Source organism: Mercenaria mercenaria, chromosome 15, assembly GCF_021730395.1.
Source record: "Mercenaria mercenaria strain notata chromosome 15, MADL_Memer_1, whole genome shotgun sequence".
In the NCBI taxonomy this organism is placed as follows: Eukaryota; Metazoa; Mollusca; class Bivalvia; order Venerida; family Veneridae; genus Mercenaria; species Mercenaria mercenaria.
In genome coordinates this window covers 42635893-42653297 of record NC_069375.1, presented here as the reverse complement: position 1 = coordinate 42653297, position 17405 = coordinate 42635893, and the positions used below count along the sequence as shown (strand labels likewise).

Below are 17405 nucleotides of genomic sequence, written 5' to 3'. Positions count from 1 at the left end.
CAAAAAATACCCTGAACATCTGTTTAAAACCAATAACAATTTAGTCAATGTTCATATAAAATATATCTGTAAGCTGCATCAGTATAAATATACACTGTGTCAATCAAAATGAGCAATTAACAAAACTTCAAAATGAGAGAAATGAATGAATCATTAATAATATCACTAAATAATGGCATGAATGATAACGATGTTTTCCAAAGTAAGAACATCTACCCAACAAATAGACGTTTCCAAGTACTGTTGCTCTACACATGTAAAATAATATAAGAATGATCAGGTGATGATATGAAACACTACTGTAAAAGCAGAAATTTTCGCCAGAGTTAAATTTCCGCTATACAAATGTATTTGCGAGGCCCTACAACTCGGGAAAATTATTTCTCGCATAAATATTCATCATTTAGTATAATTCTTATTCAAGAAGAATACTTCTTTTTAATTCTGGCCAATATTAAACCTCGCGAACATACTCAAAATTTCAAATTCGCAAAATTTTGAATCAACAAAAATATGTGCTTTTACACTATTACCATACACTCTTCCAGATGCCAGTATTCTTCCTAGTAAATAAAATCAGAAACTGATATCACAACCAAGAGGAAATCCTCATCTATCTGTCTGTCTGCTCATACTTGGTAAAGTGTATCCTTTAGTACTGCATGCCGCTACATTCCTCATATATCTGGTATTGTTGCACTGTTTACAATAGATGTCTGATAAACACAACCCTCATTCACAGAAATCTCACATTCCTCAGGTACACAAATGTGGAAAAGGCATTTCTTCTGTTGGCTGTAACCTGAAGTAAACCGGTTATGATTTGTGTACAAAGTTTTCCAGCTTTAATAACAATATTTTTCTTTGAACCATTCACTTCTTGAAAAAAGAAACCAATAGGGAGGGAAATGGAAGCGTAGCAGAGTGACTGACCTGAGGTTTCTTTTTCTCGAAGAATTCTCTTCATGGACTCTAACATAGTGTGAAATATACGTTTGACCAATCAGAATTACAGAGTCAGTCGTGTCGACGCTCTTCAGCGTGTAATGCTGTTCTTTGAAAATTACTGCTACAGTCACATTGGTCTTCGGGAATAAGAAGCCATATTTTTTTAAAAATAACTCGCTTTGATTGGTCAAAATAGTAGGTTGCACACTATTTAATAATTAAAGTTAGCTTTTCACAATTATTGTCCCACAAATAAGACCAGAATCGCCCTTTAAAGATATCACCAGTTACACGGTGTTTTTAAGGAAGTAGACCTGTATGACACTCGGCTATTTCTGTGTGATTATTTATCTTGTTAGGCAATTCGGCATTCTTCGGACGTAATAGTAGCACAACTGAAACATGACTTTCATAAAAATCATAGATTGCCGAAATAGTCACATCTGGTCGCTGTATAAAACTAAGACTTTCATTGTCAGTATAATCATATAAAGAAAATCTTTTAAATTACCAGTTTTCTTTGCTATATTCTGTTTCATGTTGATCAAACAAATGAAACGTGTAGATATGGCGAGAATTCTGTGACAGATTCTTCTCACTTTTGTGTACAACTTCACCATGTATCAAAACCATCGTACCTGCAGTTACAAAATCCTTTTTATGTTAAGATGCCACCTATTTGTTTTGCTGATGGCTGCTCTCCAGTGACTAATAAATACCCACACCTACATGCGTTTGTTGGCTACCTCCAGCTTAAAAGCCAATATATGAACTTTGATACTTTAACACTTACACTGCTAAATGTCTATAATGAACTCTATCTTTCAATTTGGACATTACCATTAACTGTTAAAAGGGGTGCTTACCAAAAAGATACTGACTGAATGGCGAACAGTGCAGACCATGATCAGACTGCACATCCACGGATCTTGTAATGGCCGCAAAGGCATAATCACTTGCCGCCAGCAGGCTAAGGGTAAACTAACTATAGTCCAACAGAAAAGAAGAGTGCTAAAATGAAACTGCTGAAAGTTTAAAAGTCCAAAATCCTTTGTGACCTTGACCTCTGAGTTATCGATCAGTTTTGGCACATGGCACATCAACTTGTTTACATTTTATTATGCATTGTGAATATCTATGCCCAGTAATTAAAATATCTATGCATGCACAAAAAGTTCTAAAATAAAAAGAGAACAAAAATGACTCAACATACGTGACCTCTTTGTGTGACTTTAACTTTCAGAATGCAAGCCTGAAGTCTGCTGCTTAACGGATTTCCAACCAGAAGAGAAATGAAAACTGAATTCTCTCATAATACATGGTTTCAGAATAGGGTTGTCAATTGTTACATCAAAAAAACAAATATTTTGGTTGACACATTCAAGTTCTCAACACAATGCATTAATACAAACAGGTTAAATCTGCTTTTATAATGCTTCTACATCCCGCCGAGAGATTTTCTTCACAAGACACTCATTAATGCATATAAATAAATCTGGTATAATATATTTCAAATAATACACTAATTATGTCTTTGATACAGTTTAGCCAACTGCATGCAATAAAACAGTTTCCAAATTGTACATACCCTTTTTAACAGGTCCTGCTACAAACGTTTCTGGATCGTATTTTTCTTGTTCACCAGTGAATGTTGTCCCAGACTCTCCTTCACCTTTCTTCGGATTTCTGATCATTCTCCTGTTGCCATGGATACCACCTGTGTTAGTAATATTAAAATGCCAGTTTGTCTTGGGCCTATTTATGTTTCACAGTTTCTGTTGTCATAAGAGAGCTGAGATTTCTCATTTGTAATGGTTTTTGTAAGTGTTTTATCACACTTTTCAATAAGTGTCTTTGGGTAAAAACACACATTCTACAGATAAATTTTAAAGACCATTCTACATACATGGCTTAACCCTGACCCGGCTAAATTTCTATAATGAACTTGTCCATCTTTCAGTTTAGACAGTTCCATTACCAATTAAAAGGGGTGCTTACCAAAAGTATAGTGATTGAATGGTGAACAGTGCCGACCATGATCTACACTGGTTGCAAAGGCAGAATCAATCCTGACCAGCATGATAAGGCTTAAGAACACTTATACCTCGTACTTTAAAAATTCTATCTTTAAAGCAGCACCCATTTATTTATAGCAAATCGCTAGATTATTTTATCATACAATTTTAATCAGAAGAAAATGATTTTGAACTAGAGGACCATGATGGCGATAGATGGCTCATTTGGGTTTCAAAGCTTGCTCACCCTAAGGGACTGTAAGGAACATTTCAGTGAAAACATGTTGAAATTTGAGCAGTGGTTTCAGAGCAGATTTGTTAAAGTTTTTAATACGGCTTGAAGGAACTTGGTACAGTGTCACTCAACAAACACCCCTGTGAGATGGAATCAGACCAGCAGTTAACAGAGAATGTTTTCAAGTTTTTTCCTTTGGGCAACCAGAATTTTACATCAATGACCTAAATCTGACGGACTCTGAAAGCAGTCCTCTAAAGAAACAATCTGTCAAAGTGTAGCTGAAACTAAACTAAAGGCTAAGTAGTTGAGCAGATGTTCAAAAAATTGTGAACAACAAGCAGACAACTGTTATTATTCTATACGTTGCCACATATAATTATATCCATTTGTAAACAAAGAGAGACAAACAGACAGGCAACAACCTTAAAAGTTCACCATGTGTGCTTGTTCATGAAAAGAATTCTAAACATTAAATGATCAACCTCTCTGTGTCTCTAGGTCACATACCTAAATTTGGACACCAAAACTCCAGCACCCAATTGGTTAATTTGAAACTGGCCGATGGCAAGGCTGCATTCAGAATACCAGGCTAAGTTTCAATACCTTTGACCCAGACTACAATTGCCTGTTTCTAAGCATTTTTTCTAAAAATTCACCAATTTCAAAGTAGCTTTCTGAGACTGATCTTCAAACCTACATTCTATAGCCTTGGACCCAGGAAGTGACTTTGGTTTACTTCTATGAAGAACAAAACACTGCCAATTTCTTGCCCACTCGTTCTATACAACTGTGGATAACATTTAAAATTTCACATATTTAAAAGCAGGTAGAAGTGGTTCAAACTGCCTTATGGTTTATACCATTCTTTGAAAATATATAAAATGAACTTCAATTGTAATTAACAGCAATTTTCTTCATGATTATTTGGATTTTATAATATTTACCATAAAAACACAAATGCTGGTATTTGCTATAAGTCATGTCTTTGTCAAATGCTTTTATCATCATTTAATGATTTCACTAATACACAAGTAAACCAAATGAAACCTAGCTAAACAGTTTCTGATTAGTCTTTCCAAGTAAAAACTTACATTTATGAGAACCTGGAATAAACCAAAGACAGCCATTTTCCAGTGTGGCATCTTCGAGAGCAATCCACATTCCCATCAGTCTTTGTGGACTTGTATACAAAAATGTGGAATCTTGGTGTGGAATCACTGAAAAAATATAAAAAGTAAGCAAAGAGTTAAAGTCTATAAAAGGAACATAAACAACTATAACAAGAGCTGTCCGTAAGACAGCGCGCGTCACTATTCGGCGATTTGACAGTAAAATGAATATATGTCTCAATAAGAGACCTCTACTTTAAAAGGAAGATACATCAAGGGGCATAATTCTATCAAGAACACAAACTAGAGTTATTGGGATTGTTACCACACATGCAGATGATGATTTTAAAACTATATTTTGAGTTTCAAGTCATTATCTTATATGGTACCAAAGTTATGTCCAGAAAACAGTTTGACAAAACAGTTTGTCAAAAATTTTAAGTATGAAAGGGGCATAATCTGATCAAAAATACAAACCAGAGTTATGGTGAATGTTACCACACAAGCAGATGATGATGATAAAGATACATTTTCAGTTTCAAGTCTTTATTTTATATTGTACTAAAGTTACATCCAGAAAGCGAAAATTGCCAAAAAACTTTTAAGTATGAAAGGGGCATAATTCTATCAAAAATACAATTAGAGTCATGGGAATTGTAACCACACATGCACTGCCAGATGATTATAAAGAAATATTTTAATTTCAAGTAATTATCTTTTAAAGTACCAAAGATATGTCTATAAATGAATCTTTCGAAAAAAATTAACATGAAAATAATTCCAAGTATAACACCATGGTGACCTTGACCTTGGGTATATTAAGCCCAGCCCCTGCATATACTTTGTTTGTATGCTGGCCAATGTTTATGTGAACTTACAGTAAGATGTAAGCAATAGTAACAAAGATATGACAGAAAAACAAAGGTTGCCACAAAAACTTTAATCCTAAAAATAACCTAAGTATAACACCTTGGTGACCTTGACCTTGGGTATAATGGGCCCAGCCCCTGCATATACTTTGTTTGTATGCTGGACAATGTTTATGTGAAGTTACAGTAAGAAATAAGCAATAGTAACAAAGATATGACAGAAAAACAAAGGTTGCCGAAAAACTTTAACCAAGAAAGGTCACGCCGACGCAGACGCTGGGGCGAGTAGAATAGCCCCCCAATCGTCCGAATAGTGGAGCTAAAAAGAAACAACAATAGCTATTAAAACAAAAACACAGTTATAACAAGAAGGCCCTGAAGGCCCTGTATTGCTCACCTGATTAGTTCTTAACCCAGTTAACCAAACATCTAATCTGGCCTATACTTCATTACAAGAGGTCATGATGACACTATCACTATAATGCTCACTTGTTAAATATACCAACATGACCCAAATTTGAACTTGACCTACGGATCATCAAGATAAACATTCTGATCAACTTTCTCTAGAATGTTAACAAGCCTTCCTTTGTGTGATTGTGTGACGTAGTTTTGACCGAAGCCCTGTATTGCTCACCTGATTAGTTCTTAACCCAGTTAACCAAACATCTAATCTGGCCTATACTTCATTACAAGAGGTCATGATGACACTATCACTATATTGCTCACCTGTTAAATATACCAACATGACCCAAATTTGAACATGACCTAGGGATCATCAAGATAAACATTCTGATCAACTTTCTCTAGAATGTTAACAAGCCTTCCTTTGTGTGATTGTGTGACCCGGTTTTGACCCCACAGGAACCAGTTTCGAAACTGACCTAGAACCCATGATGGAATCTAGCTGGTTTTCCAAAGGAACCAGGATCTTATTGTGACTTGTGTGTAAGTGTGGTTAAAATTGAATGTAAAATGTCACATCTATCGTGTTCACAAGGTAAAAATGAACAAATCTGGTTCTTTCAGGGGTCAATCAGGGGCCGTAACTCTGGAACCTATGATTGGATCTGACGGATTCATCATGAAATCCAAGATCTACTAGTATTGTTGTTAAAGACAGATGTATTTTGCAAGTTTGTATCAAATCAAACCATAAATGAAGTCTCCATGTGGCTGCAAAAGCCAAACTAGCAAAGTTTTAGGGGCCATAACTCTGGAACCTCTGATGGGATACTGCCAGTCTTTGAAAGGAACTGAGATATTATGCCAATACAAGTTGTGTGCAAGTTTTATTAATTTAAAGTTAATTGCAAAATGTGGTCCCTATCGTGTTCACAAGAAATTGTGGACGGACGACAGATGGACAACTGATTAAGGGCGATCACAAAAGCTCACCTGATATTTTTCACTATGTTAAAGGTGAGCTTATTAGAATGCAATAAAAACATGACAGAAATAACTAAGCACTATCTCATGAACTAAAACAAGACCATTTACAAACTACTAGATGCCCACAGGCAACATGTCGAGCCCGCCAGCTGTCAAAAGGACTGGGAGTTGCACATGACACTCCTTGCCTCATTGAGGCAAACATTTATGCCAAATAAAAAAGAGATTGCAAAAAGTTACCATATAATTTATTTTAAGTAAGAACAAAGGGACGTAAATCTTAAAAAAAAAAAAAAAAAAAAAAAAAAAAAAATCCACATAAAAATCTTCACCAGTAGAGATAGGTCAAAATACACCTGACAATTGGATGTAACATGCATGTTGTACTACAGAAAAGTGGTCTTGATTTTTCCCTATGACCAGTAATAAAAAAGTTACGAATATAAGCTATTTATAGGAACAACAAAGGGAAGTAATTCTAGGATCTTGCGCATGACACTCCGTCTCATGATGATGAACAATTGTGCCAGGTTACATCAAAATCCCCCTATGCATCAAAAAGAAATGCTCCAGACAATGTCATTCTTGTATCTGACTTTTGACCTCTAAGTGTGACCTTGACCTTAGACCTAGGGACCTGGTACTTGCGCATGACACTCCGTCTCATGTTGGTGAACATTTGTGCCAAGTTACATCAAAATCCCTCAATGCATGAAGAAGAAATGCTCCAGACAAAGTTGTCATTCTTGTATCCTTTGACCTCTAAGTGCGACCTTGACCTTAGACCTAGGGACCTGGTTCTTGCGCAAGACACTCCGTCTCATGACGGTGAACAATTGTGCCAAGTTACATCAAAATCCCTCCATGCGTGAAGAAGAAATGCTCCGGACAAAGTAATTTTTGAATTTGACCTTTGACCTGTAAGTGTGACCTTGACCTTTGAGATAGGAACCTGGGGTTTGCGCATGACACTCCGTCTCACTGAGGTTAACATTCATGCCAAATATAAACAAGATTGCTCCATGCATGTCAAAGTTATGGTCCGGACAAACAAATCCGGACGGACGCACGGACACACGCACGGACGTACGCACATACACCGAACAGCCATTTGGACAACTATGTCTTCGCTTCCGCAAGCGGGCTCAACAAAAACCATGACGGAAAAGGAATGAAACCAGAAAAACTGTGAAATCAAGGACCAGAAAATGAAATGTTTGTTGAATAAAGAATAACAAGAGGGCCATGATGGCCCTATATCGCTCACCTGTTATCATTGCACTTGAGGACAAGAAGGTCCTCAGAAAAAATATCTAAGTCCAAAGGACAATAACAACAAAGGAAAGAAATTTAACCGTAAAGAAAAAAAAAATTCCTACAAGGTACAGATATGTCAAAATACACCTAAAAATTGGAGGTACCATCCATACTGTACCACAGAAAAGTGGTCTCGGTTTTTCCCTACGGCCAATAATAAAAAAGTTACTAAAAATAAGCTATTTATAGTAACGTAAATCAGGGGAGGTAATCAGATATAAAATAACTCTGGAACCTACGATTGGATCTGATTTGTCATGGAATCCAAGATTTATTGTTGTTGAAGATATTTTGAAAATTTGTATCAAATAAAACCATAAATGAAGTCTCTATATGGCTGCAAAAACCAAAATAGCCAATTTTGGACCTTTAAGGGGCCATAACTCTGAAACCCATGAAAGGAATCTGGCCAGTTCAAGAGAGGAACCAAGATCTTGTGGTGATACAAGTTGTGTGCAAGTTTGGTTGAAATCAAATCATAAATGAAGCTGCTATTGTGCAGACAAGGTCAAAATAGTAATTCTGGCCCTTTCAGGGGCCATCACTCTGGAACCCATAAAGGAATCTCGCCAGTTCAAAAAAGGAACCAAGATCTTATGGTGTTGCAAGTTGTGTGCAAGTTTGGTAAAAAAATAAAATCATAAATGAAGCTGCTATTGTACAGACAAGGTAAAAATAGCTAATTTTGGCCCTTTCAGGGGCCATGACTCTGGAACCCATAATGGAATCTGACCAGTTCAAGAAAGGAACCAAGATCTTATGGTGATACAAGTTGTGTACCAATTTGGTAAAAATCAAATCATAAATAAAGCTGTTATTGTGCAGACAAGGTCAAAACAGCTAATTTTGGCCCTTTCAGGGGCCATAACTCTGGAACCAATAATGGGATCTGGCCAGTTCAAGAAAGGAACCGAGATCTTATGGTGATACAAGTTGTGTGCAAGTTTGGTTAAAATAAAATCATAAATGAAACCACTATTGTGCAGACAAGAAATTGTTTGCACGGACGGACGTACGAACTGACGATGGACGAAGGGTGATCACAAAAGCTCACCTTGTCACTATGTGACAGGTGAGCTAAAAATGGAGTGGTTCATTCTTAATAATAACTTGGTCCATTACATCAGTTTTTAATTTAAAAGTCAATAAAACAGAAATATGAAACTGCCTTACCTTCTCCACCTATTCCAGGTTGCTGGAAAAAAATTATCAAAAATATCAAAAACATTTTTAATAGAACAAATAAATAAATAAAATAAATAAAATCAAAACAACAGCTCATAGAACATGAAAGGCCCCCCTTGATGCATAAGGGACCACAATGGAAATAAGAAGAATCATTTCATCTTTTTTGTGTTATCCCTGGTATTGGTGAGCATTACATGGCTTTGCTGAGTAATATGATATAATTGTCTAATGATTTGTTAGTTTGTCACTATTTAATATTTATTATGCATAGATTTGTCATTTGTTTTATCGCTATATTGCCATGTCATGTACACTTGTGCCAAATAAAACTTACTTACTTACTAATTCAGTACTGCACATTCAAGGACTGTTCACTGTGCACTGGAGGTTTGACGTACTGACCTCAAATCAATAATAAATTAATATTATGGGTCATTTATCAGTCATAAGTGACCTTCATATCAAATGTGATCTTATACCAAAGCATTCTTTAGTTATTTGGTAAAAAAAGTTCTACTATTCTTGGTCAATATGACCTTGACCCAGTGTACGAAATTCAGATTTGAATCCACTAGCCTGTTCGGGCTACCAGATTGGAAATTTTCCAAGCCCGACACCAATTTCACTAGCCCGAACTTCTCTATGCATGTTTGAAGAAAAGACATACAGTACATGTTTGCCATGTTTTTGAAAAATTTTAACTCTAAATACTCCAGTCCAGATCAGCATCGTCAGAGTCCAAAAGCATCGGACATGACACTCCTTGCCAAAACAAAATCTAAACTGTTACGCCCGATTTTTTAGGATCCGCACTCGCCAATTACTGCAACTAGGACTGTTGACAATTTGCAAGATCTAATAACGAGTGCTGAATACACATTTACACACACACTGATAGCATAATTTAAGCTCCGCCTACTGCAGGTACTTGTGAGATTTCGCGAGAAGTATGAAAGCTAATCAAATTATCCGTTACGCTAGAGGTGATTGTATTCAGCCAATTAGCGCTGTGGTTACGTCTTTGACACTGTGTTTGATTGTCAATACGTGAGAGTGCAAAACCAACAATTATTCCATAAGCGTTTCTCAGTCTGGACGCAGTACTTGTTAATTAGCATGATTTTTTAAACAAATTAGGAAAATTTGGTAGCCTGGTCGGGCTTGTACCTGCGGAAAATCGGTAGCCCGAGCTGAAATTTGGTAGCCACGGGCTGTCGGACTACCGCGAATTTCGAACACTGTTGACCTTTGAACCTCAAAATCAATAGGGGTCACCTGCTGCTAAGAATCAACTTCCCTATTAAGTTTCCTGATCCTAGGCCAGAGCGTTCTTAAGTTATTGTCCAGAAACTGTTTGACTGTTTGAGGTCACTGTGACCTTGACCCTCAACTTACTGATCTCAAAATCAATTGGGGTCACCTGCTGGTCATGATCAATCTCCCTATTAAGTTCCGTGATCCTAGGCACAACCTTTCTCAAGTTATTGTCCAGAAACTGTTAAACTGTTCCAGCTCACTGTAACCTTGACCTTTGACCTACTGATCTCAAAATCAATAGCGGTCATCTGCTGTTCATGATCAACCTCCCTATTAAGTTTCGTGATCATACGCCCAAGCATTCTGGGTCACAGTAACTTTGACGTTTGTCTTACTGAACTCAAAATCAGGCTCATCTGCTGTTCATGACCAACCTGCTTATCAACTTTCATGATCCTAGGCCCAAGCGTTCTTGAAATATCATATGGAAAGGGCAAACAACAAACTTTGTTTTTTTGGGGGGGTTTTTTTGCCGGCGGAGGGGGCGGGGGGGAGTACAATAAAGCAAGAGGGTCATGATGACCCTGGATCGCTCACCTGAGAAATATGAGCTACATGTTTCAAATGTCAAAAACGGATGATTTTTAGAAGTTTTTTGGAAGATTTTCCAATGTACAATCAAGTAACCCCTGGGGCGGGGCCAATTTTACCCCAGGGGTAATGATTTCAACAAAGTTTTAAGAAGTCTACTCGGCAATGTTACATTAAATATCTAAGATATAGGCCTTCTGGTTTATTTTTAGCAAATTTATGAAGTTTCCTATGTACAATCAAGTAACCCCTGGGGCTGAGTCAATTTGACCCTGGGGGAGGGGGGGCATCAAGATTTGAACAAATTGTGTAGAGGTCCACTAGGCAATGCTACATGTCAAATATCTAAGCTCTAGGACTTCTGCTTTATTTTCAGAAATTTTTTGAAGATTTTTCTATGTACAATCAAGTAACCCCATGGGACGGGGTCAATTTGACCCCAGGGGTCACGATTTGAATAAATTTTGTAGAGGTCCACTAGGCAATGCTACATGTCAAATATCTAAGCTCTAGGCCTTTTGGTTTATTTTAAGAAAATTTTTGAAGATTTTCCTATGTAAAATCAAGTCATGATTTGAACAAAGTTGGTAGAGGTCCACTAGGCAATGCTTCACACCAAATATCTAGGCTCTAGTGCTTCTGGTTTTTGAGAAGAAGATTTTTAAAATTTTTCCTTTCGGTTGCCATGGCAACCAGAGTTCAGTATGGAATTCAATCCTTTGAAAAAATTTTTAAAGAGGACCATCCATGGAACATCCCTGTGAAGTTTCATCAAAATTTGCCTGGTGGTTCAGGAGGAGATGTTATTTAAAGGAAAGTGTGGACGGACGGACGACGCCAGACGGTGAGCGATCACAATAGCTCACCCTGAGCACTTTGTGCTCAGGTGAGCTAAAATTAATGCACAAACTGACTAAATAAATAATGTTTGTTAGATGTCATTTACAGTTAGTCATCTTACACCCCAGGTGTAAGATGGGTTTGCCAGTTTCGGTAAAAGCACCTCCATTTTATGCAGCACACTTAACTATTTGAGCCGCACCATGAGAAAAGCAACATTGTATGTTTGCGACCAGCATAGATCCAGACCAACCTGCGCATCCGTACAGTCTGGTCAGGATCAATGCTGTTCGCTTTCAAAGCCAACTGCAATTAGAGAAACCTTTAGCTAACAGCATGGGTCCTGACCAGACTGTGCAGATGCGCAGGCTGGTCTGTATCCATTCTGGTCGCAAACGCACTATGTTGGTTTTCTCATGGTGCAGCTCAAATTTTCATTAAGTAGGAAATAGACAGGATAATCATTCTGTTGCTACAGCACTTAAATCCATGCAATATCTGACTGAAGACTACTACATTTTAAGAAAATCATTCATCCTCCATATATAATTCATGTGGAGAAGTTGGCAGTTACTTCCAGAGAACATATCAGTACTGGTAAAGAATCCATGAACACTGGTTTGGTTAACCATCTGCCATTACATAACTGAAATACTGTTAAAAAACAGTGCTAATCCCCAAACAAAAACAAGAAGGCCATGAAGGCCCTGTATCACTCACCTGACCTATTGACCTAAAGATCATCAAGATTAACATTCTGACTATGTTTCACCAAGATATGGTCATAAATGTGGCCTCTTACGTGTTAACTAGCTTTTCCTTTGATTTGACCTGGTGACCTAGTTTTTCACTCCACCTGACCCAGATTTGAATTCGACCTAAGGATCATCAGGATTAACATTCTGACTAAGTTTCATTAAGATATGGTCATAAATGTGGCCTCTGGAGTGTTAACAAGCTTTTCTTTGATTTGACCTGGTGACCTAGTTTTTGACCCCACATGACACAGACTTGAACTTGACCTAAAGATCATCAAGATTAACATTCTGACTAAGTTTCATAAAGATTCAGTCATAATTGTGGCCTCTAGTGTTAACAAGCTTTTCTTTTGATTTGACCTAGTGACCTAGTTTTTCACCCCACCTGACCCAGATTTGAATTTGACCTATAGATCATCAAGATTAACATTCTGACCAAGTTTCATTAAGATATGTTCACAAATGTGGCCTCTGGAGTGTTAACTAGCTTTTCCTTTGATTTGACCTGGTGACCTAGCTTTTTAACCTACATGACCCAGATTCAAACTGCACCTTAAAGAGAATTCCTACAGTTTTTTTCCTTTCATAGAATTTTTTTAAATTCACATATATGATAGGAAAATTTGTGCTGAAAACAATGAACAAATAAAAACAATAGGTCACCAGGCTTGTTTTTGTGAAAAATTGTTTTGAACACACCCACTGTTGCTGAAACTGCTAGCGATTTTTCAACATTTTCATAATTTTCTGCTTTTTTATAAATACCTACCAAAATATATATCAAAAAGGCACAATAAGGTTTTTTTCTTTTTACAGATTTTATTATATACTTACTTGATATCATAGTCATAGTTGTAATACTCTATCCTTACAATAATGGGTACAAATAAAAAAAAAATATTGTTTCATATTTACTTTTGTGAACTTTTTTCAGTGAAAAATACCCAAAGTGAAGAATATGTTTTTAAATTTTGAACAAATTCTTTCATAGAATTTTTTCCTGTTTTTCTTGTGTATAGATAATTGTATTGTGAGCATAAAAACGGCTAAAAATGTATGGGTCACCAGGCTAAATTTTATGTTAAGACCGCTAGAATACAACACGCGTTCGGACGGAAAATGACGCGAACCTGGCCAAGTTGATTACATATATGCTGCTAGAAGTTAAAAAAAAGTTTTAAAATTTCTTAATTCTTTCTATAATTGAATACTAAATAATCTGAAAGGTGATATTGTCTTATCAGTACTAAGTCAATTATCTTACATTATATGAACAACACTGTCTTTGTACCAAAATGCGATGTGAAAACACAACCACAAAATTAGCAAGACCTGTCAGGCATGATACTTGTCAATACAACATAAACCAGTATCAACATTTGATTACTGATAAAACTTATCAAAAATGTTATTTCATTCAAGATTCTTCATATTTAAGACTGTCTGTAACATGTTCCAACAAATGTTGACTTCAGTTCAGTTTTCCATAGAAAGTGTCGGCTGCGCAGAAAGATGCGCATAAAAAACTATCGGAATTCCCTTTAAGATCATCAAGATTAACATTCTGAAGAAGTTTCATGAAGATACAGTCACAAATGTGGCTTCTACAGTATTAACAAGCTTTTCCTTTGATTTGACCTGGTGACCTAGTTTTGACCCCAGATGACCCAATGTAGAACTCGTCCAAGATTTTATTGAAGGTAACATTCTGACCAAGTTTTATTAAGATTGGGCCAAAATTGTGACCTCTAGAGTGTTAACAAGCTTTTCCTTTGATTTGACCTAGTGACCTAGTTTTTGACCCCAGATGATCCAATATCGAACTTGTCCAAGATTTTACTATGGGTAACATTCTGACCAAGTTTCATTAAGACTGGGCAAAAATTGTGACCTCTAGAGTGTTAACAAGCTTTTCCTTTGATTTAACCTGGTGACCTAGTTTTTGATCCCAGACGACCCAATATTGAACTCGTCCAAGATTTTATTGAGAGTAACATTCTGACCAAGTTTCATTAAGATTAGGCCAAAATTGTGACCTCTAGAGTGTTAACAGTCAAATTGTTGACGACAGCAACGACGCCTACGACTGACGGACACAGGGCGATCACAAAAGCTCACCTTTGAGCACTTCATGCTCAGGTGAGCTCAAAAAAACCTTAAAAGTAACAGAGATACAAACTACAAACCTTAAATATGTACATACTCTGACAAATGACTGGATCCACAAACCCTAAACTCTTAGCTATACCCTGCAACACAAAAAGAGCTCTATCAAAATGTGCTGGTATTTGAAAAGACAAATTTATAATTAAAATCAAAATGTTCTCACTTTCCAACAGAGAAAATTAATCTTGAAAAATAAAATTAATGCAAAATACAAAATGTTAAACAAATGTAAATTTCTATGCACAGGAACTTGTGTTTAATATATAAGTATAAATAAAATGTGAAAAATATGGCTTGTAATGCACAAATAAATACAACGTACCAGAATTCAAAATATGTATTGCACTAGCGGAAATTCAATTCCATATTCTGCCTTTGCCTGAACTACTTTCATTAATATTAATGAACTGGTAAATAAATAGTTCTTTTTTTCAGAAGAGATTGTAGTTATATTTAGCTAAAATTAGAACAAAAGATGTGGAAGTATATTATGAAACAGTAGCTCGATCTGGGATGTGTGCAATTTTTATAGATAAGATGTAACCAAGCCAGACCACACCTGGCTCTTGCATGCCTTGCATGAGCAAGGCCAGTCAAAATTCTGCTAAATACAACATCTCAGATAAGGCTACTTCTTTTTAATAACTGTATTGTACTAAACCATCCAGGAATGCTCTCAATGTCTATCTCTAACAATCTGACCTCTAGTAGATACAGATTGGGTAGGGTAATGAGACTCACTGGGTATGTAACCAAGCCCAATCATGTCACCTAAGTCTTCTAGACATACTACAGCATAAAAGTTCAATAGGTCATTGCTACAAAAGTCCTGACAGTTTTTTGTACATACCTTTACTTTTGGGCTAAAAGTAAATTGCTTGAATGGGTCACTCAATTCATGCAGAGCTGAAAGGCAATATTTCAACTGTGAGCTCTAAAAACTTAATTTATCTCATATTTTTACTACATTTACTGAATAATATTAAAGTGATTGAAGTTGCCCCCAACAAATGTAGCCTAAAACTCTGGAAACAATGGGCTCTCTAACACGAAACTAACGTGACAGTACATAGAATAATTTTAATAATTCACATTCTGTTGTAAGGGTGTATCTATCTTGTTTCCAATAAACAATTTTCAAAGCCCAAGAACTGTACAGTGAAATATTTCTTAATTTGTGAATGCAAACTAAGTAATATGTTCAACATTTTCTTGTTGAGTGTGGAATTCATTCCATTTTGTATGTTTGTCTGTAAAGATTAGGAATAAAGGATGATCTTGTTTTAATAACTATTCCTTTTAATCTTTTACCAATGTATTTACATGTATATATATGTATATGTATGTATGTTCTTTAATGTCTTTGTAAAGCACTTTTGAATGCACATATTTTGTATGAAAAGAGTGCTATATAAATGTGGTATAATAATTATAATATAACAAAAAACTGTCTGAGTGTATTTACCGTGTCCAATTTTGTTTATAGACAGGTGTTTGTTAACCTTAAGTCCACCTGCAAAAAAAAAAGTTATACAATGTAAACAATGCACTACACAAGCTTTCATATTAAAGTCATGTCAAATAAATTGTTATAAGCAATTAAAGAAATCCTGTTTTTATCATTAAAGATGTCTTTGCTGTTAGTTTTTTTCTGTCCTAAATAGGACCTTTTTTTTTCAAATTATTCTTACTGATAATATCACAATTATGTATGTTGTGAACTTTTGGTCCTGTAGTAATATATTAGACTTATGAATCCAAGAATTGTGAGTTCGAGCCTCAGCTCCTCCAATTAACATTAGTAGCAATCTTTTGAATGTGTTTTTAAACAGGTCTGCATGGGTGTTATACACCTGAAGTACAGCATCTTCTGTACTTTGCCACTAGAAATATACTATTAAAAACTAACAGTTAAAATAAAACAAGGCAGTCTGAAAGACAGCTAAATATCCCGCCACTGCTATGGATAGTGAAAGGGTAAACCTTTGATTTTAGCTGTGACCTTGACCTTGAACTGACATGGCTGACTCATGAATTCTGCACAACGCCTTGATGAGGTGATCATTTGACCAAAGTTTCATGAAAATCCTTCAAGGGGTTTAGGAGATACAGAGCTGAAACCTTTGACCTTCAGTTGTGACCTTGACCTTGAGTTGACATGGCTGACTCATGAGTTCTTGATGAGGTGATCATTTGACCCAAGTTTGTTGAAAATCCTTCAAGGGGTTAAGGAGATACAGAGTGGACACCAAATGGAAGGCTCAAACCTTCGACCCTTAGTTGTGACCTCGACCTTGAGCTGGCATGGTTGACTCATAATTTCTGCACATCGTTCTGATGAGGTAATCATTTGACCCAAGTTTTATAAAAATTCCTTCAAGGGGTTTAGGAGATATAGAGTGGACACGAAATAGAAGGCTCAAACATTTGACCTTCAGTTGTGACCTTGACCTTGAGCCAACATGGCTGACTCATAAGTTCTGCACATCGCCTTGATGAGGTGATCATTTGACCCAAGTTTGATGAAAATCCTTCAAGGGGTTTAGGAGATATAGAGCGGACACAAAATGGAAGGCTCAAACCTTAAACCCTAATTTGTGACCTTGGACCTTGACCGGCATGACTAAACCAAGGGGTTTCTGCACTTTCTTCTTGAAGGGAACATTTAAACCCAAGTTTTTAAAATTTTTCCCTTAAAGGGGGGTTTAAGAGATAAA

At 36.3% G+C, this 17405-nt stretch overlaps 1 protein-coding gene across 1 annotated transcript; it reads right to left on the bottom strand.

Annotated features, from left to right (window-relative positions):
* Nucleotides 1–533: 533 nt before the first annotated feature.
* LOC123553239 (phytanoyl-CoA dioxygenase domain-containing protein 1-like) lies at nt 534–16253 on the bottom strand. The gene is made up of 8 exons (XM_053524207.1): nt 16154–16253; nt 15539–15594; nt 14709–14771; nt 9062–9083; nt 4293–4418; nt 2537–2665; nt 1460–1586; nt 534–802 (listed from the first exon to the last, which is right to left on the bottom strand). The coding sequence occupies exons 1-8, from the start codon at nt 16251–16253 to the stop codon at nt 757–759; spliced, it is 669 nt and encodes a 222-aa protein (XP_053380182.1). The 3' UTR covers nt 534–756.
* Between the last annotated feature and the right edge of the window lie 1152 nt (nt 16254–17405).